Source organism: Crinia signifera, chromosome 6 (genome assembly GCF_055691185.1).
Source record: "Crinia signifera chromosome 6, ASM5569118v1, whole genome shotgun sequence".
NCBI lineage: Eukaryota > Metazoa > Chordata > Amphibia > Anura > Myobatrachidae > Crinia > Crinia signifera.
In genome coordinates this window covers 270,029,560-270,052,838 of record NC_139222.1, presented here as the reverse complement: position 1 = coordinate 270,052,838, position 23,279 = coordinate 270,029,560, and the positions used below count along the sequence as shown (strand labels likewise).

Sequence of the window (23,279 nt, the reverse complement as noted above, 5' to 3'; positions counted from 1 at the left end):
ACAAACAGTGATTGATTGTGATTAGAAAGAGATACACAAAACATGACCTGAGGGCAGCTGTGTAATAGTCCGCGCGCTCAGTCACTGCCGTATCACGGAATACGGCGGTCTGACATTTCAGCATTGTTCCCCCTGCCAACGATTCACTCCACGCTGCTGAACCTTGTCCTAAGATAAGAATACAAAAGTAACTCTACCATAGCAGGGGCCCAGTCATCAATCAGCCTCCACTGTGGTGCCAAGGGTCTCTGTAATTATGCTTATTGCATAGATAAAGTATTTCCTTATTGCGCCAATCTTCCAATAAATTAGATAGATATAACAGAACAAGTACCGTCACAATCATGGGTAAATAGCACCACGTTCTACCGCTGGTAGGTGTTATCACTGTGGCTAGTAGGGCTATGGCTAAGCCATTTATGTATAGGTGTTTTGAAGTTGGTGCAGATTTGTACCTTTGTGCAATATTGTTACATAACATTAGGCAGCGACTAATTTTTCAAGAGGAAAAAGAGAAAAGGGTTGTCAATGGTGTGGTGCACCTTAAAGGATCTCACACAATAAAATGTAACCTTTATTAGTTAGTTTAAAACTTGCGAAATATAAAACACACACAAAACATAATAGAAGTGATGGACAAAGAATGAATAAGTGTGTTAAAATACGGTGGCTTCCTGGCAATGCACTTTCAATTGATAGTGGTATATTTGTGTTTATAGGTTCTTTTAATTGACACTTATTGACTCATATCTCCACTGGTGCAGAATAAATATTGTGTGATGCCAAAATTCCTTTCGTGGTGTTATAGGGAGATCAAGAAGTGGGTCATAAGAAAAAGGTTCAGAATATTTCCCTTGATATTGCAACAGTTTATATGTTGCAACTGCGTGTATGCGAAACAGTAACAATTGTTGCAACCATTCTGATTTGGCAGGGAATGCTGTAACCTAAAGATATCTGGGAAGATAAAGTAACGGCTTACTGAAATAAGACCGTATTACCCAGGACAAGTGCCCAATAATCTATACAAGCCACAAATTAGGGCAAGGTATTTAAAGGGATATAATCACATTTACGCAGTGACTACAATAATCTCACTGATAGAAGTACCCTCCCGGAGTTATGTATAATGTATTATAGTTGACACTTGTATGTCGACTCTACCAGTTATAAACTGTAAGTGTAGGGATATTGAATTCCAACTAGGACAGGTGTCCTTACACCCACAAATTTGCACAGTTAGAACTTAAATGGAAGCTGTCTAATAAGTGAGTAGACTGCATAGCTTCTCAAGCTGTGTGGTAAGCAGGGATTTATATATTATAGGTACACATTTGAGTATTCACAGTGCTGGTGAATAGTCTGTCAACAGATTTATATTAATCTTAGTGAATTTTCCTTGTTCACACCAGCAGTGATGTCATATATACATATGTGCAGGTGTGAGCAGCTCAGAAGATAGATCTCTATATCAATCTCAGCACCATGGCTGTATAAAGAGAGGTGAGCTTAGCACAGATGCTACATACTCCTGTGGGTACATATAATTATCAGTAAGCACGTGTTAAACTCCTGCCTGGACAGACACATAATATGTTGTCATAATGTTTGTGCCAGACAGTTTTAATAGTTAACACTAAACCCTTTTGGTTTAAGTGGTATGAGCAATGAGACGAAATACCCTAGAGGCAGGAACCTGTGGAAGAATACAGAATCAAAATACATTCCTATCTTTCATGTATTGTCAGTTAGTACACCGCTAGCCGGTGCGCGCTTCACATGAGCTTTTTCAAGCTTGAAAAAGCTCATGCGAAGCACGCGCCGGCTAGCGGTGTGCTAACTGACAACGCATGAAAGATATGAATGTATTTTGAGGAGAAGCAATATTATCAGCTGTACAACTCTGGAACAGTATAGCCCATACTTGCCTACAATTAAAATGTTCTGTCTGGGAGAAGCCCGGAGAGGAGACGCTGCTTACCAGTGTAGGGGGAGGTGCTGGCTGAGCATAACGTCCACGGGAGGAGGGCAGGAATAAATATGCAGATTAACATAATTTAGTCCCACCCCCTGCATACAGAACTTCACTAGGAAGAAGGAGCATAGTTGCCTACCCTCCTGCATTCTGCATGAGACTCCCTGAAATAACAGCAATCTCCCTCTCTCCCTCATTTCACCTAGCCCACATTACACTGTTACATCATAGTTACCTCCCCTCCTGCATTCTGCAGGCGACTGCCTGACATAGCAGCAATCTCCCTCTCTCCCTCATTAGTCTAGCAATCTCCCTCATGTCACCTAGCCCACATTACACTGTTACATCATAGTTACCTCCCCTCCTGCATTCTGCAGGAGACTCCCTGACATAGCAGCAATCTCCCTCTCTCCCTCCTTAGTCTAGCAATCTCCCTCATGTCACCTAGCCCACATTACACTGTTACATTTTTGGAGAAAAAAGGAATGAGAGATAGATACATTTACATTGAATCATCAGCACCATTTCCCAGCACTTTACCAAGTATAGTAGCTCTTACTAAATGCTTTGGGGCTCATCTACATTTGGCTCTAAGTAATTTTAAAAGATTCCTCTCAGATGTTGCAGTACACAGCCACACTTCTAGGTGCCACGTTCACAATCTCTTTTCACAATCTCTCCATATATGGAACTAGACACGCCCTTTGGGAGGAGCATGACACGCCCCCTCAATGGGGTGCTGTGCAAAATTCTATTACCAACTATAATCTCCCAGAAACTGGTTTTCAAAAGTAGGCAAGTATGAGAAGGAGATCTGTCCACTCTTTCATGGGTGCGGGGGACTCCTCGATAAAACTAGAGTCTCCCGACACTTGAGGAAGAGTAGGCAAGTGTGGCATAGCTGTGTGTGAATGTGAGATTTTATTGATAAATAATGGTGACAGGCGGTTTTCTAACTCTGCGATAAGTGGTGATAGAAACCGTTATTGTTAAACCTTAACAATTGATAAAGTGAAGGGTGATAAAGAGAGATAAAGGACCAGCCAATCAGCTCCTAACTCTTTTATTTTTTTTTCAAACTCATCGCCCTCCACTTTATCACTTGTTAAGGCTTAATACATCTGCCCCATTGTGATAAACTGTTAGGTAGTTTGCTAATTCTGCAAGTCTTACTAAATGGACCTAATATTTAGAGGTGTTTTCCATTTTCTGATAGCATTCTCTTTCATGTACAAGGCCTGATCCCTGTTTGTAAGTATAACAGAAATGCAAGCACCTATGGGGTAGATGCATACATACTTACCTTTGAAATTTCCTCTCCGGGAGAAGTTGTGACATCCAGTGGCGTAACTATAGCCCCACAGCCCCCGCGGTGGCAGGGAGGCGCTGAGGGACTGTGGGCGCCGATCTGTGGGGCTATAGTTACTAGCCCTCCCACCCAAGTAAATTTACACATCCCCCTTACCCCTTCGCATGCCGCCGCTGCCGCATTCAGGGTCCTGGCCGCAGCACAGATCTTGTCCTGGCTCCGTCTCCTCCTGCAGTTCACTTCTAATGAAAAATAACTATCAGAAAATGGCTGCCCCCTAACAGCAGACAGTTTTTTGGGATGCTAGAGGAAGCGTGGGCCTCCTCTAGCATCCTTAAAAACTGTCTGCTGTTCGGGGGCAGCCATTTTCTGATGGTCATTATAGAACTGCAGAAGGAGACGGAGCCGGGAGAAGATATGCGCGGCGGGACCCTGAATGCAGTGGCGGCGCCGACGGCATGCGGAGGGGTAAGGGGGGTTTTAACTTCACTTGGGAAGGTGGGTGGGAGGGCTAGGGGGAGGGGGGCGGCACTGACGATATCGGCGGGGGGGGGCGCAAAAATTCTAGTTACGCCGCTGGTGACATCATTAAGCCCACCCCCCGGGTCCATTGGTGCATGGGTGGGGCTTAATGATGCAAATTCACATATTTTGGCTCCATCTCCTCTGCTTGGACCTGCATTTAATGCAGTTCCCTCCCCATTCTGTACATTCACGTACCGGTAGCCTCTCTGATTAGCTAACAGTTCACTAGCTCTGATTAGCTCACCACCCGGTGCCGCATATTAATTGGCTGCCAGCTTCCTGATGTGAAAAAGCCTGCGCACCAGGAGCAAGGCTTCGCTCAGCCACTGAGCAGCACAGCGGAGGGTCTGCGGTGGGTGAAATGAGTGGCCCGGACTCTCTCTCCGGGCCGGGGACAGCTGTACCCACAGCACCCCCCTAATGGCGGCCCTGAGTAGATAAGTATGGACAGATGTAACATGTGAAGATATTTAGATTTGAGTGGGTTATATTTTCTCTGTGCAAGGTAATTACCGGCTGCTTTCGCACGGAGCACTCGACTTTATTTTTACACCGCTATGTAGATTTCACTTTATACGCACCCCACCCATATCTAAATCTCTCTGCACTTGTTACATCTGCCCCACCTGCAGCGCAGCATGCTGTAGCCCAGCCGCTTGAATTTTTTTTTTACTTTACTTACTAACATGAATAAGGATCCACAGCGACACATAATTTTTATTAATACGTTGGCTTTTTCATCTTTTTTTTTGTTTTCATCAGACTTTAGATCAAAAAGTGCTATTGTCTAGTATTTTCAATTCCCCAGGTAACATGACAAAGCTGTTCTCTAAATTCAGGGATTACAGCAGAGCTGTCTCTTATCCGTGAGCATGGCAAATAAACAACTATTGATAGAAATACATGACTAATGACTAGCATTGAAGGGAGCTACAAAGAAAAAAGCAAAGCGTTTAATAAAAGCTGCATGAGGGAACGCGCGAGAAAATAGATTAACATTTAAAAAACCTTTTATCCTAAGGGTGCCGCGAAAGAATACGGGTTCTCTAGGGCGCCGCGATTCAACAAAGTTTGGGAACCGCCGTCTTAATAACTTGACAGATTTTTCTTGCCATTAACATATTAGCACTGTCGTGTGTGTGAGTGCAATTTATTTTATAAAATACGTTTTAATGCATGATAAATTACAGGGTACTTTATAGAAAAATAAAACACAACGCAGCAACGGAAACTTAGACACAGTCACATAATAATTATGACAAGTGACAACGTTTCAATTCAGTTTCCTCTTTCTGTGTTAGGATCATAAATGGCGTAGAGAGATATTGGGGGAAATTGACTAAGATCGAATGGGTAAGAATGCACGTATATTCCCCAATACTGTATATCAGAAACCAGCATCGGACTCCAACAGACAGCGGCAGAAACTATTTATATCTCCCCCAGCCAAAACATGACACCATGACTGGTCAGCCCAGGCTGGGTCCCTGGGGGAGTGAGGACCCACCAATAAAGCGGTTTCCCCCTCCAGGGGCCCTCGGTCTGAGCCGAAGCCCAGGGCTGAGCCCAGGGTCCCTGGCGGTGGACGCTGGGCTGATGGCAAATGAAGTTAAATAAAAGTGTAAAAAATAGTTATTGGGTTCTGTAGTAGAACTACAAGGCTCAGCAAGCCTCCCTCACATACTGGTTCTCAAGTCCGAGCATGCAGGACATTAATGGGCACACTGGGACTTGTAGTCCCACTACAGCACCAATACCAAAATAAATGAGACCCACACAAATAAAGTATACATTCATTACATCATTCACACATCCATACTTACCTATCATCATGTAGGTTCCACATGTAGAATCCAAAATGGGTGCCTGTGCCGAAAAAAAAAATTATACTCACCATCCATCCAGTGTAGATCAATGTAGGCATCCAAAGGTTAAAAAACAAAACGCAAGAAACGCAAACACCTAGTCCAAAATAACTGAAGGAAGCCTATTTATACACATGGGCTTCCTTCCCCCGAATGCCGGGTCCCCCATAACTCCTGTATAACCATGTTCACTGCAGGTGGGGCAGATGTAACACGTGCAGAGAGAGTTAGATTTGTGTGAGTTATTTTGTTTCTGTGCAGGGTAAATACTGGCTGCTTTATTTTTCCACTGCAATTTAGATTTCAGTTTGAACACACAACACCCATATCGAACTCTCTCTGCACATGTTACATCTGCCCCACCTGCAGTGCACATATTTGTCCATTTGCAAAAAAATGTGCCCTGTGATTGGGATTTAAAAGTGCCGGACCATCAGGTGCACATGAAAATCAGTATATTAACAGCCTGATAAATGTTTGACATCTCACGTGATCCGCTCATACTGTATATTAATAACTTTTTTAAATTCTGCCACAAAACAGGATGGTAACAAGTACACCTGGTGTGAAACCATTTTCTGCTGTTCTGTTCATGTGTAACTATATATATAGCTTTGCATTTCAGATGCCATACTTTATCTCCAAAGGTGCAAATTACAAATAAATATATACACTCTAGAACACAGTAGAAGAAAATTGAAATTGGGCTCATTTGCAGGTTTTGCAGACACAAAATAAATTATCTATATTGAAATATACTTAGGATTGCTGAGCCAGTCCGTATACACTAAAAATATATTCTCCCAATCTACATTTTACAGTTTATCTGTGCGATCGACATAACAAAGGCTGCAATTTGCAGGAATTAGCAATCACTCACGATTCTTCTAGTCGCTCGTGTTGGTGCTCAGAAATGCAATAAAATATTAAGATTTTCATTTAAAATAAAATAATGTTCTGAGTTGAGTCATACCGTTCTAAATGATAGGAGCGGGGAAAAATTTCCGTTTGTCAAATCTTTCGTAGGACGATGACTGCTTGGTCAATAATTGTCAGTTTTAAGGATGCTCCAAGTTGGATTCCTCCTGTTTATCAACATGCACGAAGCCTAGATGGTGTTTTATTGTTTATAATTAGTGTAGGGAATGTTAAATCTGTTCACCCCACATTCCTGGTGTTCTTATGTTCTGTCAAATACTGTTCAATGCAACAAGCAGCATCACATAAATACTATAGTACTGATTGATGGAACATAAGTTTGCAATGTGAAATGTTATTTTCATGCAAATTTAGCGGTGCACTCTTGCTGAGAGAAGGGCTCAGATAAGGACCTTTATTCAGATCTGATCGCAGTACAAATTTGTCCTCAAAATGGGCAAAACCATGTGCACTGCAGGTGGGGCAGATGTAACGTGTAGAAAGAGAGTAATATTTGAGGTACTTGTGTAATATCTGGGCGCCCGATTGGTTTGATTGTATGCCTTAAACTTAAGGCATACAATCAGATGCGATGGGACCCGATTTTTTCATCGGGTCGGAAAAATACGTCGCACCGCATCGCATCGCATGTGACCAAATCGCATGCGATGCGACCGACCCAATTTTTACATAGGATCCAATGTAAAATGGTCCCTGAGACCCGATTTAACATTGGGTCCAATATTAAATGCCCCCCAGACCCCATTTTTAATTGTATACCCACCCTGATGGGTAATAACTATGTGAAATTGCCTTTTCATACCTCCATATCCACAATGGCATGGAGTTGGTTATATATAGTGTGGCGAGCGCAGCGAGACACCAAGCCCGAAGTGTGGCAATTTGGTTGCATGCGATGCGATTTGGTTGCATGCGATGCGATCGACCCGATTTTTCCGACCCGATGAAAAAATCGGGCGCCCAGATATTACACAAGTACCAATTTGTTATTATTTTGTTTCTGTGCAGGGTAAATACTGGCTCCTTTATTTTTACACTGCAATTTAGATTTCAGTTTCAACACACCCCACTCAAATCAAATTCTCTCTGCACATGTTTCATCAGCCCCACCTGCATTGCACATGGTTTGGCCCATTTTGAGACCAAAATTGTACTGCAATCAGATCTGAATAAGGGCCAAGAGCCTGTTCCGGCAAAGTGATAGCTTAGACATACTTGCCGACTTTGTAAAACTCCTCTCCGGGAGAAGCCCGGAGAGGAGTGAAAGGGGGGCGGGGCGAGGCTGCCGTCACCAAGCTCCGCCCCCATGACTGGCAGCAGCATCAATTTGTGGGTTCGTGAACAGGGGGAGGGGCTAAAATGACACGAAATTACGCAATTCGTGTCATTTTAGCCCCGACCCCTCCCCGCGGACCTGCACAATTCTAAGTTTATTACCGCGGGGAAGGGGGGAGCCGGGGCTCCTGCGAAAATGCGGGAGACTTGCCCACCTTCCCGGGGGGGCGGGAGCGGGACCCGATTTGCGGCAAGTATGAGCTTACAGTACCACTTTGATTCCTGATTCGGGATGCCCGTGCTTACTGCGCAAGCATCTACCGGGGTATCATTGCACTCCTAAAAAAAAAAAAAATAGCTTTGCACCAAACTGCATGACATGAAAAGACCTGCGGACCTTGAAACATTGTCATCTACATCAGGGTTGCCGACCCTCCCGGAATTTGCGGGAGTCTCCCGAAAATCGGGTCCTTCCTCCCGGCCCCCGGAAGGGTGGGCAACCCTCCCGGAATCAGGGGGACCCCCACTGAGCCCCCCGATCGTGGCATTTATATGCCGCAATCCGCGGGTCTCAGGGGAGGGGGCGGAGCTAAAACGGCACAATCGTGTCGTTTTAGCCCCGCCCCCTCCATGGATATCAGTTAGTTCGGCTATTTGTCGCAATGGGGGTGGGGCTTAATGACGTCACAGTTAAGCCCCGCCCCCAAAAATCGTAATGCAAGATTCCTCTCCGGGCTTCTCCCGGAGAGGATTTATTGAAAGTCGGCAACCCTGATCTACATGTATTTTATGGTTTGATTAAACCAGTGGTTCCCAACCCTGGTCCTCAAGTACCCCCAACAGTGCATGTTTTCCAGGTCACCCAGCAGGTGCACTCATTATTCACTGACACATTGTAAAAGATCCACAGGTGGAGCTAATTATGTCACTTGTCATTGTGTGTAGAGTTCAGGAAAACATGCACTGTTGGGGGTACTTGAGGACCAGGGTTGGGAACCTCTGGATTAAACAAATACACTACTATGTGGAGTTCCACCTGGATTTGCACACAACACACACACATAACAGGGTAAATTTATTTAAGTGTCAGTTTTTAGAAGTACAGTATGAGATAGCAACCCATTAGATTCAAGGTATTATCCTCTATATAGAAGGTGCTAGATCAGTGGTCAGGGAACTCGGTCCTCATTAACCCACGCAGTGCATATTTTGCTGGTAACCCAGCAGGTGCACAGGTGTACTAATTACTCAGGTGGAGTTAGTTATTTCACTTGTGATTCTGTGAGGAGACCTGCAAAACATGCACTGCGTGGGGTAATAAGGACCAAGTTCCCTGACCACTGTGCTAGATACATGATAAGTACAATATGTTTGGTTGCTATGGGCAACAACTCTCACTTCTAAAAACTCTCACATTAGTAAATTTACCCCATATAATATTATGCAGCACTTCTACAAAGAGAATATTTGTTATTTCCTCCTTGCCCTATTGAAGATTACAGCCTAAAATCACATCAGGTTCGGTCAGGGTTGCCTAGTATTAAAGTCTCCTCTCCGAGAGAAGCCAGGAGAGGAGACTGTCAGCAGCACTTCAGGGGGCGGGGCCTGATGTAGATGTCATCAAGCCCCCCCCCCCCCCCCCCCCAGTACGGCAAATCCCGCAATTCACGGGTCTACAAGGAGGGGCCGGGGCTAAATTATGCAATTTGCATCTTTAGCCCCTCCCCAAAAAGCAGCAAATCGGGGGGGGGGGGGGGGGGGGCGGCACTGGTATCTGGAAGGGTTGTCCACCTCTCAGGAGCCTCCCGGCCATTCTGGGAGTGTAGGCAACCCTGGGTTAGGCGACCATAGAATGATGTGGGTGTTCACCCGCAGGCTGCGAATGGATGTTTATGTAAAACATACATTCACATGCCCTGCGAATGTACGCACCGTGCGAATGGGGGCCTGGCATACCACCCAAGGCGGTATCTGGTTGACCTACAAGGATGCAAATTCGCATCCAAGTGAATCAACCAGAATAACCCCCAAGGACCATTAGTAGCTGAAAAAAACACGGGTCCATTTCCCCACGAATCCTACCCTGGTCCTGACCAGGGTGGAAAGCGGGGAGGACCCGGGTGGGGGGGCAGTACAAACGGGTATGACCTCTGCTGCTGCCTGCTGTACTGTGCACACCCAGCGCGGCGATAGTCGGTCCCGTCGCTTGGAGATGATGTCATCTCCAAGCGCCGCCCCCATTTACACTGCGGGTTGGCATCGCAGTGTAAACAGGAAAAATCCCAGATCTGACCTGGATTGGATGCAAACCACAGGCAGAGGCGTAGGGAGGGCGGAAACACCGGAGCTCATGCTCTGGGCGCTGATTGGTCGAATGGAGAGTAAATCTCTCTGGCTTCTGCTGCCGCCCCTGCGCCTGTGCAGCAGATTCAGTTACAGTGTCTTATATAGCGCAGCAGATTCCGTTACAGTGTGTTATATAGCGCAGCAGATTCCGTTACAGCGTCTTATATAGCAAAGCAGATTGCGTTACAGCGTCTTATATAGCGCAGCAGATTCCGTTACAGTGTCTTATATAGCGCAGTAGATTCCGTTACAGTGCCTTATATAGCGCAGCAGATTCCGTCACAGTGTCTTATATAGTGCAGCAGATTCCGTTACAGTGTCTTATATAGCGCAGCAGATTCCGTTACAGCGTCTTATATAACGCAGCAGATTCCGTTACAGCGTCTTATATAGCGCAGCAGATTCCGTTACAGTGTCTTATATAGCGCAGCAGATTCCGTTACAGCGTCTTATATAGCAAAGCAGATTCCGTTACAGCGTCTTATATAGCGCAGCAGATTCCGTTACAGGTTGTTATATAGCGTAGCAGATTCAGTTACAGTGTATTATATAGCGCAGCAGATTCAGTAACAGTGTCTAATATAACGCAGCAGATTCCGTAACAGTGTCTTATATAGCGTAGCAGATTCCGTAACAGTGTCTTATATAGCGCAGCAGATTCCGTTACAGCGTCTTATATAACGCAGCAGATTCCGTTATAGCGTCTTATATAGCGCAGCAGATTCCGTTACAGGTTGTTATATAGCGCAGCAGATTCAGTTACAGTGTCTTATATAGCGCAGCAGATTCAGTTACAGTGTCTTATATAGCGCAGCAGATTCCGTTACAGCGTCTTATATAGTGCAGCAGATTCCATTACAGCGTCTTATATAGCGCAGCAGATTCCATTACAGCGTCATATATAGCGCAGCAGATTCCGTTACAGCGTCTTATATAGCGCAGCATATTCTGTTGCAGCGTCTTATATAGTTCAGCAGATTCCGATACAGTGTCTTATATAGCGCAACAGATTCCGTTACAGTGTCTTATATAGTGCAACAGATTCCGTTACAGTGTCTTATATAGTGCAGCAGATTCCGTTACAGCGTCTTGTCCACCTCTCAGGAGCCTCCCGGCCATTCTGGGAGTGTAGGCAACCCTGGGTTAGGCGACCATAGAATGATGTTGGTGTTCACCCGCAGGCTGCGAATGGATGTTTATGTAAAACATACATTCACATGCCCTGCAAATGTACGCACCGTGCGAATGGGGGCCTGGCATACCACCCAAGGCGGTATCTGGTTGACCTACAAGGATGCAAATTCGCATCCAAGTGAATCAACCAAAATAACCCCCAAGGACCATTAGTAGCTGAAAAAAACACGGGTCCATTTCCCCACGAATCCTACCCTGGTCCTGACCAGGGTGGAAAGCGGGGAGGACCCGGGTGGGGGGGCAGTACAAACGGGTATGACCTCTGCTGCTGCCTGCTGTACTGTGCACACTCAGCGCGGCGATAGTCGGTCCCGTCGCTTGGAGATGATGTCATCTCCAAGCGCCGCCCCCATTTACACTGCGGGTTGGCATCGTAGTGTAAACAGGAAAAATCCCAGATCTGACCTGGATTGGATGCAAACCACAGGCAGAGGCGTAGGGAGGGCGGAAACACCGGAGCTCATGCTCTGGGCGCTGATTGGTCGAATGGAGAGTGAATCTCTCTGGCTTCTGCTGCCGCCCCTGCGCCTGTGCAGCAGATTCAGTTACAGTGTCTTATATAGCGCAGCAGATTCCGTTACAGTGTGTTATATAGCGCAGCAGATTCCGTTACAGCGTCTTATATAGCAAAGCAGATTGCGTTACAGCGTCTTATATAGCACAGCAGATTCCGTTACAGTGTCTTATATAGCGCAGTAGATTCCGTTACAGTGCCTTATATAGCGCAGCAGATTCCGTCACAGTGTCTTATATAGTGCAGCAGATTCCGTTACAGTGTCTTATATAGCGCAGCAGATTCCGTTACAGCGTCTTATATAACGCAGCAGATTCCGTTACAGCGTCTTATATAGCGCAGCAGATTCCGTTACAGTGTCTTGTATAGCGCAGCAGATTCCGTTACAGCGTCTTATATAGCAAAGCAGATTCCGTTACAGCGTCTTATATAGCGCAGCAGATTCCGTTACAGGTTGTTATATAGCGCAGCAGATTCAGTTACAGTGTATTATATAGCGCAGCAGATTCAGTAACAGTGTCTAATATAGCGCAGCAGATTCCGTAACAGTGTCTTATATAGCGTAGCAGATTCCGTAACAGTGTCTTATATAGCGCAGCAGATTCCGTTATAGCGTCTTATATAGCGCAGCAGATTCCGTTACAGGTTGTTATATAGCGCAGCAGATTCAGTTACAGTGTCTTATATAGCGCAGCAGATTCAGTTACAGTGTCTTATATAGCGCAGCAGATTCCGTTACAGCGTCTTATATAGTGCAGCAGATTCCATTACAGCGTCTTATATAGCGCAGCAGATTCCATTACAGCGTCATATATAGCGCAGCAGATTCCGTTACAGCGTCTTATATATCGCAGCATATTCTGTTGCAGCGTCTTATATAGTTCAGCAGATTCCGATACAGTGTCTTATATAGCGCAACAGATTCCGTTACAGTGTCTTATATAGCACAGCAGATTCCGTTACAGTGTCTTATATAGCGCAGCAGATTCCGTTACAGTGTCTTATATAGCGCAACAGATTCCATTACAGCGTCTTATATAGCGCAGCAGATTCCGTTACAGTGTCTTATATAGCGCAGCAGATTCCGTTACAGTGTCTTATATAGTGCAGCAGGTTCCGATACAGTGTCTTATATAGCGCAACAGATTCCGTTACAGTGTCTTATATAGTGCAACAGATTCCGTTACAGTGTCTTATATAGTGCAGCAGATTCCGTTACAGCGTCTTATATAGCGCAGCGGATTCCGTTACAGTGTCTTATATAGCGCAGCAGATTCCGTTACAGTGTGTTATATAGCGCAGCAGATTCCGTTACAGCGTCTTATATAGCAAAGCAGATTGCGTTACAGCGTCTTATATAGCACAGCAGATTCCGTTACAGTGTCTTATATAGCGCAGTAGATTCCGTTACAGTGCCTTATATAGCGCAGCAGATTCCGTCACAGTGTCTTATATAGTGCAGCAGATTCCGTTACAGTGTCTTATATAGCGCAGCAGATTCCGTTACAGCGTCTTATATAACGCAGCAGATTCCGTTACAGCGTCTTATATAGCGCAGCAGATTCCGTTACAGTGTCTTGTATAGCGCAGAAGATTCCGTTACAGCGTCTTATATAGCAAAGCAGATTCCGTTACAGCGTCTTATATAGCGCAGCAGATTCCGTTACAGGTTGTTATATAGCGCAGCAGATTCAGTTACAGTGTATTATATAGCGCAGCAGATTCAGTAACAGTGTCTAATATAGCGCAGCAGATTCCGTAACAGTGTCTTATATAGCGTAGCAGATTCCGTAACAGTGTCTTATATAGCGCAGCAGATTCCGTTATAGCGTCTTATATAGCGCAGCAGATTCCGTTACAGGTTGTTATATAGCGCAGCAGATTCAGTTACAGTGTCTTATATAGCGCAGCAGATTCAGTTACAGTGTCTTATATAGCGCAGCAGATTCCGTTACAGCGTCTTATATAGTGCAGCAGATTCCATTACAGCGTCTTATATAGCGCAGCAGATTCCATTACAGCGTCATATATAGCGCAGCAGATTCCGTTACAGCGTCTTATATATCGCAGCATATTCTGTTGCAGCGTCTTATATAGTTCAGCAGATTCCGATACAGTGTCTTATATAGCGCAACAGATTCCGTTACAGTGTCTTATATAGCACAGCAGATTCCGTTACAGTGTCTTATATAGCGCAGCAGATTCCGTTACAGTGTCTTATATAGCGCAACAGATTCCATTACAGCGTCTTATATAGCGCAGCAGATTCCGTTACAGTGTCTTATATAGCGCAGCAGATTCCGTTACAGTGTCTTATATAGTGCAGCAGGTTCCGATACAGTGTCTTATATAGCGCAACAGATTCCGTTACAGTGTCTTATATAGTGCAACAGATTCCGTTACAGTGTCTTATATAGTGCAGCAGATTCCGTTACAGCGTCTTATATAGCGCAGCGGATTCCGTTACAGTGTCTTATATAGCGCAGCAGATTCCGTTACAGTGTCTTATATAGCGCAGCAGATTCCGTTACAGCGTCTTATATAGCACAGAAGATTCCGTTACAGTGTCTTATATAGTGCAGCAGGTTCCGATACAGTGTCTTATATAGCGCAGCAGATTCCGTTACAGCGTCTTATATAGCGCAGCGGATTCCGTTACAGTGTCTTATATAGCGCAGCAGATTCCGTTACAGTGTCTTATATAGCGCAGCAGATTCCATTACAGCGTCTTATATAGCGCAGCAGATTCCGTTACAGTGTCTTATATAGTGCAGCAGATTCCGATACAGTGTCTTATATAGCGCAACAGATTCCGATACAGTGTCTTATATAGAACAGCAGATTCCGATACAGTGTCTTATATAGCGCAGCAGATTCCATTACAGCGTCTTATACAGCGCAGCAGATTCCGATACAGTGTCTTATATAGCGCAACAGATTCCGTTACAGTGTCTTATATAGCGCAGCAGATTCCGTTACAGTGTCTTATATAGCGCAGTAGATTGCGTTACAGTGTATTATATAGCGCAGCAGATTCCGTTACAGCGTCTTATATAGCGCAGCAGATTCCATTACAGTGTCTCATATAGCGCAGCAGATTCCGTTACAGTGTCTTATATAGCGCAGCAGATTCCGCTTCAGTGTCTTATATATTTCAAATGTAACATGCCAACACATGTTAGCCACGCCCCCAATTCATTACCGGGGGGGCGCAAAATATGCCCTTGCTCTGGGCACCATGGCACCTAGCTACACCGCTGACCACAGGGGGCCCTAGCAAAAGGGGGGCCCAAAGATCCCCCCCCCCCCTTTAATCAGGCCCTGAGTATAATAATATCCTTAAGTTGTTATATTCTAGCATTTTGTGCCTGTAAATCACAGTGCTTGTATGTTGTTCCGCACATCACAGAATTATCTTGCTTACAAGCAGGACTGCAGTATGAAGAGCACGAAGGAGGGGGGTGACCAATCTGAATACTTACCCGGGCATTGAGTCCTCCATGATCTATGCTCAGTAATAATATACTGATAACTATAATTGGAATGTTTCCTGCACACACTGGCTTTATTTCCAAGCACATTTCAGCGCTGTGCAATAGGGCGAAGTTACCGGAACAAAGCAGCAGATCTCTCACTTATAAATCACCATTATTTCCAGTGGCCGGGAGGCAGCTTCCTGACAGCTTATTGTGATAACTATAACACATAATTACTTCTGCTTTCCTGCAGCACACACACCAGAGCTGTAAATCAGACACATGTAGCTGCAACCATGATGTGCATGACAATCCTGGGCATAGACAGTTCTCACTAATACCTCTTTTTACATAAAAATAGAGCGGTGCAGGCGGGGGGCATGGGGCAGTGAGCATGGGTCACGCCCATGGGAACTCCCAACGTTTTATGGGTGTTCCCATGCAAATGACGCCATGACATGGATCCCGGGGTCAAGTCGCTGACGTCACCGGATGTCAGCTGCCCTCCCTGTTCACATAGCAGGGCGCCGCAAATCACCACAGAGTGATTTAGATTTGCGATCGCTTAAGAAATCATATGATGGTCGGCAAAACCTGGGAAATTCGCAGCTTTGCAAGTTGACCAGAATGACCCCCTATATGTGTTAAGGTGTGTAATATAATGGTCGCTGAGCAATTTTGGCTTAATATTTTTTTTATTTATTACCAGTTTCTTATATAGCGCACACAGATTCCGCAGCGATTTACAGAGAATATTTGAACATTCACATCAGTCCCTGCCCCAGTGGGGCTTACAATCTAGATTCCCTACATGTACACACACACATTCTAGGGTTAACTTTTGTTGAAAGCCAATTGACCTGCCAGTAAATGTTTGGATTGTGGGAGGAAACCGGAGTACTCGGAGTAAACCCACACAAGCACGGGGAGAATATACAAACTCTGCACAGTTAGGGCCATGGTGGGTATTGAACCCATGACCTCAGCGCTGTGAGGCAGTAATGCATTGCTAACCATTACACCATCCGTACTGCCCCGTATATATAACACATGGTGGGGATAGAACCCATGACCTCAGTGCTGTGAGGCAGTAATACTAACCATTACACCATCCGTACTGCCCCGTATATATAACACATGGTGGGTATAGAACCCATGACCTCAGTGCTGTGAGGCAGTAATACTAACCATTACACCATCCGTACTGCCCCGTATATATAACACATGGTGGGTATTGAACCCATGACCTCAGCGCTGTGAGGCAGTAATGCATTGCTAACCATTACACCATCCGTACTGCCCCGTATATATAACACATGGTGGGGATAGAACCCATGACCTCAGTGCTGTGAGGCAGTAATACTAACCATTACACCATCCGTACTGCCCCGTATATATAACACATGGTGGGGATAGAACCCATGACCTCAGTGCTGTGAGGCAGTAATACTAACCATTACACCATCCGTACTGCCCCGTATATATAACACATGGTGGGGATAGAACCCATGACCTCAGCGCTGTGAGGCAGTAATGCTAACCATTACACCGTCCGTACTGCCCCGTATATATAACACATGGTGGGGATAGAACCCATGACCTCAGCGCTGTGAGGCAGTAATGTAACCATTACACCATCCGTGATGTGAATATCTCTCAGCGATATATTGCTCAGTGTACCGTTTTCATCAGCAACCAGCGATTTTGGCTGTAAATTGCAGCTATTCTGTCTCATTCTGTCTCTACCTCATTTTGACTAGAAATCGCTGGTCACTGGTGTACAGGTGTAGTCAGGTGCTGCACAGTGCATTGTGCACCAGCAACCAGCAATTTTTTGCCATAATCGCAGGAGCCTGCAACCAGCGACCAGCAACCATTAAGGGCTGACTGCGGGAGCGCGCTCCTAGAGATTTTTCTCCCACAACACGAAAAAACCCACACTGGCGATATGGTCTGGCTCAGCAATAATGGCTTAAATCCCCCCGTGTGTACAGGGCTTTAGGGATACACTTATAGAAGTGATCTTTTCCAGGTACCATCATTTATTGATGTTGCATACACAGTAAAAAAGATACTAGAAGGAGGTTGCCAGGTTGGTGCAGTGGGGGAGTGGGGGGCATGGGTCAGCACAGGGGAGAGCTTGGTGAGTTTAATATAATAATACATGAGGCTGTGCGGGGGCAAGATGATGTCATCATGCCCCCCCCCCCTGCACTATGCTGAGATTTCTGGCTTAGATATGTGGGGGGGTTAGCTTTTCTTGGTGGTGGGCACAGGGGGGGGGGAGGGCGGCAGGCAGGGTTGGCTGGGTGTGAGCAAAATCCATAGTTATGCCACTGTGCTAGTCTCCAGTGTACAGATGGAGCTGGCCTCTTCTTTGTTGGCGCTGCGCTAGAATCTGGCAAAGAGGCGCCCCATCTGACTGAGACGCGCGTGCGTCTCACACACACGCGCATCTCAGTTTCCCGTCGACGGGTACCCTGTCCATCTCCGCTTCAGGGAGACGGACAGGGTTATGGGGGGGGGCCAACCTCGGCGAGGCGGCGGGGACCCGGGGGGTAGCCCCGTTGTAAGGCGACTCGTGCGCGCGCGTCCCCTTACGGCAGCTGGCAGGGGATGGCGGCTGGCAAATCTTCCACCATCCCCTGCAAGAGCAACACCCACTCCAGTGTATCTTCTTGATCTTCTAACAACGGATCATTCATTAGAAACAATCACTGTACTCATCAGTGACAACATCGTCATTCATTTACCTTAGGGTGCAGTAGATATTTTGTGAAATGCTCTTACCCGGAATCGGACTTTCCCATTTGTGTTCACCTGCAAGAACAGGCGGTGAGGACCGTTCCAGTTACCATAGACAATATCTACTTTTCCATCTCTATTGAAGTCAGCTAATGCTACACCACGTCCGTGCTGATAGGTGTCATCCACACCTGTAATGAGAAAATCATACAAGTCAAGACGGCTATATCCCATTTCACTCCCTCTCTATATACAATATGGTGCAGAATGGATATTTTTTTGTTTTGCGGACAGACAGGGCTGCCTCTATTTATAGGCATACAGATGAAGCCCCTCTCTTCTTTGCACAGCTCTCGCCAGAACGTCCCCAGACGTTCATCAGATGGAGAAGCGCGTCTCCATCAAACTGGGAAGCCATCAGACTGGGAAGCGCATGCGTCTCATGCGTATCCCAGTCTCTCGGTGGCTGGGCAGCAGGACCTTGCCCATCTCCGCATCAGGGAGATGGGTAGGGTTGGGGGAGTGTCGGGGGGTCGGGGCGGCGATGGGGACCGTCAGTGGCGGCGGCGCGTGCCTCCTGGTGGGAGCCCCTGCAAAGATGGAGCATGCTACATTTGTAATAGGCAAATTTTAAAGGCAAACATGTTGGGATTTGGAACAGAACCCCCTGGGACACGCCTTGAATGACTAATTAGGCACATATACCCTATTTTTTCTTATGGGCCTATAATAACATGCCATTTTTGGGCTAAAAAAAACAATACCCAATAATGTTACACTGTTTGGGCTGGGAAACACTGTAACAGAACATTTGGTACTTATGTATTATCTGGACCCCATTTTTTCATACCCCTACTATCCAACTACGCATGGAGTTGTTTTATATAGTGTTGCGAGCGCAGCGAGCCACCGTGCCCGAAGCGTGGTGAGCGCAGCGAGCCCCGCGAGGGGACGCAGTCTCATAAGAAAAACGGGAGTCAAGATATTACATAAGTACCAAACATTTTTGATGCAGATACTGTACATTAGCAATTACATACAGAATATAGGCATGCTGTATGTCATTTTAATCAGCAGATGCTGCTTGTGTGTCTGATTAGCATAGGAAAAAAATAAAACACAAAAATGACATATACAGTACATGAGCTATTTTGAAAGACATATATTTTGTATTTTCAAGGTTAGAATTTAAAAAAAAATGTTTATTTGTTACAAATGTGCCCTAATGTTGTACTTTTTTTACAAGTTAATTTACACATTGCCGAATACAAATCTCCCAAACAAACCCGCCTTATTCTGTCCCACTTTATAGAGCTGTTTTGTATCCGACTTTCAAACTGATTTCATCGGCCTAGACATTGGGGTAACACGGTGAAAACATCTGGAACCCAATTTTGAGTGGCAGTTCTTATTCAGAACCAAAAACATCTGACGCTTAGTGAACTTGGACTCTAGTACATTGGCTGACTTTGAGCGATGTCCATTTTTTGCCAAAAATTGGACATTTCACAAATCCGTACCAAAATCAGGTCCCAATACATCCCAGAACATATACTTTTATTATGACCACTACTAGACTTCAATACTGTTTTTTTTTTTTCATTATCTTTTTTTGGGGGGGGCGGGGGGGGGGGGTACAGGCAGATTGTCCCATTCTCTTCTATATTTTCTCTTGTTCTGATGGGAAGAATTATCACATGAATCACCTTTTCGCTACTTATTTAGAATTGAATAGGGCGATTTTAAGTATGCAAACTCCCAACAAGCCACTTATTGCTGTAATTTTTGGGCTTTGTCCGTGAAAAGTCCAACTATATCCCGTATTATCGCAGATAATTGATTTCTTATCTGAGAAGTAAAATTACTGCCTACAATGCTTAGAATTTGCCTAGTTAGCAGCCTTTCAAAATAACGGAACAACATAACAGTAACATCAGCGCTGGCTGCTGTGTTGACCCAAACGGCGATACGCTTGAACTGCTCCGCGCACAACACTTGAATTCCCCCCATAGAGGTGAGGGGCAGCGTTAGCCTTTTATATTATAGGATGATGCTGTAGCAATCAGGATGGCGTTAGAACAGGAAGAAGTTTCCAGGTAATTAACAGTTTCTTCAGAAGAACTCAATAAAAATACAGAACAGAACGTAGAGCGGTAAGAAGGCCGCTGGCAGTGGAAAAAGAAAAATGAATATTATCGGATTTCCTTATGACAAGCTCTCTCTCACCTTGAATGGAAGTCACCTCCCGTTATCTGGAATAATGGGGGCACAAGCCCTCACGCATCTGTATGTTTGATAAATGCACCAATGACAAGTCTTGTTAAACCCTCGCTATCATTCTGACTTTCAATTACCCGGACAGTGCCTCTACCTCACTCTCTTCCACATATATTCTGTCCGCACATATATCTTGCTTTCTCTCAGCCTTGCCTCAGTCAGATTATTACCTTATCAAAATCACAGTTTTCCCTCTGCTTACCGCAAACAAAATATTGTGCTGCCAAAAAATACATTTTTCTTTAAAAAGAACACATTACTGAGGGAAATAGGATTTTAATGAAAAGTCGAATTCTATTTTTCTGAAATATAGCCGCTATTGTTTTAATCAGTCACCTTCCAGATCTTTTCCCCCCAATGGCCTTCCTCCTTGCAAACATGTACGGCCTTGAGCCGAGGGCTGTTTGTTTATTTATTTCCCCATCTATACCTAAATAGAATGACTGAAGCGGATTCCGGGAATACATTTCGAGCGTGGTCTTTATGTAAAAGTGCTATGGCGGGTTCCAAAAAGTTGTGTTTGTGCAGCGTGGTCTACTCCAAGGTCTGTGTCAAGATGAAAAATTGCGGTAATGCCGTTGGGAAAACTGCGAGTTATGGCAGTAATTGAATGGGAGTCACATTCCGGATGGGTAAATAAAAAAAAAAAAAAAATTAAATTCACATGTCATTTCTACTTTCTTTATGGTGCGACCAATGATTTTGTTCATCTGGGTCAGTCACTTATCTACTTTGGGCTCTCCAATGATTCATTTCCAACGGTGTTGAGAAAACATTCAAGGTGGAAAAGAAAGTGGAACCCACAGAGTCACGGAACCCACAATGGCATTTATAGAATGAATCTGTTTTCAGAAATAAACATGAAATGCATTTAAAAGACGCTACAAGAATGTGGGAATCATCGGTTGTCCATCTGGATAAATGCAGGAATCCAGGTGACATCACATTGCTACGGATTCTGATGCAGTCGCAACACTAATGCAGCAGGGATCCTGTTCTGTGATGGAACTGTGGAGTAACATGCTCAATAATTGCGTACTCTGCCGCAACCACGATGCAGATTCAAGGAACACTGACTATTTGTTTGCAGTTGCATACTAGACAGTCCCCAAAAATGCACCTGCACTTTTGCAGACACCCTGCGTTACCTCTTGGCAAGTGGCCTCTTCCTGTCAGTCATCCGTCTGAGGGGTAAGTATATGAAGCTTGGATAAGTGGTATCTATCCCCATAAAGAAAATTATGTGCAAGGTGATAATGCTAATCAGCTCCTAACTGTCAATTTACATATTGAAGCTGATTGCCTGGTGCATTATCACCTTGCACATAACGTTCGTTATCGAGATAGATACCCCTTCTCCAAGCTTCATACATTTGTTCACTGCAGACGGCAAAGGTACTTTATACTGTCCATACTGCAACTGCGACACATGCGTAGTCTATTGATAATCGCTCAGTTGTGACACCGCAACTGAATCAGGCCCATTGTGCGAGTGTGTATATTTTACCATATACCATACATATTAATGCGAATCCCCAATCTGCATTTGGATGGATTCTTTGGGGTAAATGTACTGAGATTGGCTTTCTATTGAAGATGGGATTTAGCCCAGATTCTACCTCTGATTATTTAGCACCTTCTAGAAGATAGTAGAGTTCAGCCGCCACTTTCCATCCACCCAGAATGTTTTTCACGTAAATTTACAGTGTCTGCGTACGCTTAGGTGATAAAGTCTACGGTTCCCTATCTATCTATTATTACATATATATTACATGATCAGTTATATGTGTTTTTATATTTAAATTCTGTAAAACACACAAATAAGAGTTTATTTTTTTTTATGACTAGAAATTAGAGGGGAATTTTACATACAGTATGGTGGTTATTTTGATTTAATCCCCCCCCCCCACCCCCGCTTTCGTGGGAAGCGGTCATCTATTAGAATGAACTTAGGTCTACAGTCATTAGGTCGACCCCACTAGGTCGACTGGCAGGAAGGTCGACCTGACTTAAGGTCGACATGAACCAAGGTCGACATGACTTAAGGTCGAATTTGCATAAAGGTCGACATGAGGAAGGTCGACTGGTCATAAGGTCGACATGGGTTTTTCACAGTTTTTTGAGCCGACATGTGCCGACAGGCGGTATTTCATGCCCTACCATCCACTAGGGCGTGGTGGGAGAATAAAATAGTGTGCCGAGCGCAGCGAGGCACCGTGCCCGAAGCATTGCGAGCGAAGCGAGCGATGCTAGGGTCCGATTCTCATTGCCAACTGTGTCCATGTCGACTGTGTCGCCATTCGGATCAAAAAACAGTGAAAAACCCATGTCGACCTTATGACCAGACGACCTTAAGTCATGTCGACCTTGGCCCATGTCGACCTTAAGTCAGGTCGACCTTCCTGCCAGTCGACCTAGTGGGGTCGACCTAATGACTGTAGACCTAAGTTCATTCTGACAGATGTACCGCTTCCGCTTTCGTGCAGGGCTTGGGGCGAGTGGGCACGGCAAACTGCATGTTCGCCATCCCGCTTGCACCATGGGGCACTGCCCATGGAAACACCCAGTGTTTCATGAGCGTTTCAGGTAACACGGCTGCAGGGGCGGGCAGCTGATGTCAGCGGATTCGCAGCCTTGCAAACCAACCAGAATAAGGTCCTTTGTGCGACAAATGAGGCAAATTCACGGAAAATTTGCACTGCAAATTACATTTGAAATTCAATTGCAAACTCGTATTACTTTTTCGGAGTAGATGTGCCTGTTTTTCCTCTGAGCAGGTGAAAAGGAGGGAAAATCTTTATTCTAAGGTAAACCATGCCCTAACTTGCTTCACAACACA

At 45.1% G+C, this 23,279-nt stretch overlaps 1 protein-coding gene across 4 annotated transcripts in view; it reads right to left on the bottom strand.

Annotated features, from left to right (window-relative positions):
• The window catches only part of CRTAC1 (cartilage acidic protein 1), a 527,150-nt gene that overhangs the window by 98,726 nt on the left and 405,145 nt on the right, over positions 1-23,279 (bottom strand). For all 4 annotated transcript variants that reach the window (XM_083149576.1, XM_083149578.1, XM_083149579.1 and 1 more), the window contains exon 7: positions 18,209-18,354. In XM_083149576.1, the coding sequence (XP_083005702.1) occupies positions 18,209-18,354 (146 nt within the window). The remainder of the gene's footprint in view (positions 1-18,208; positions 18,355-23,279) is intronic.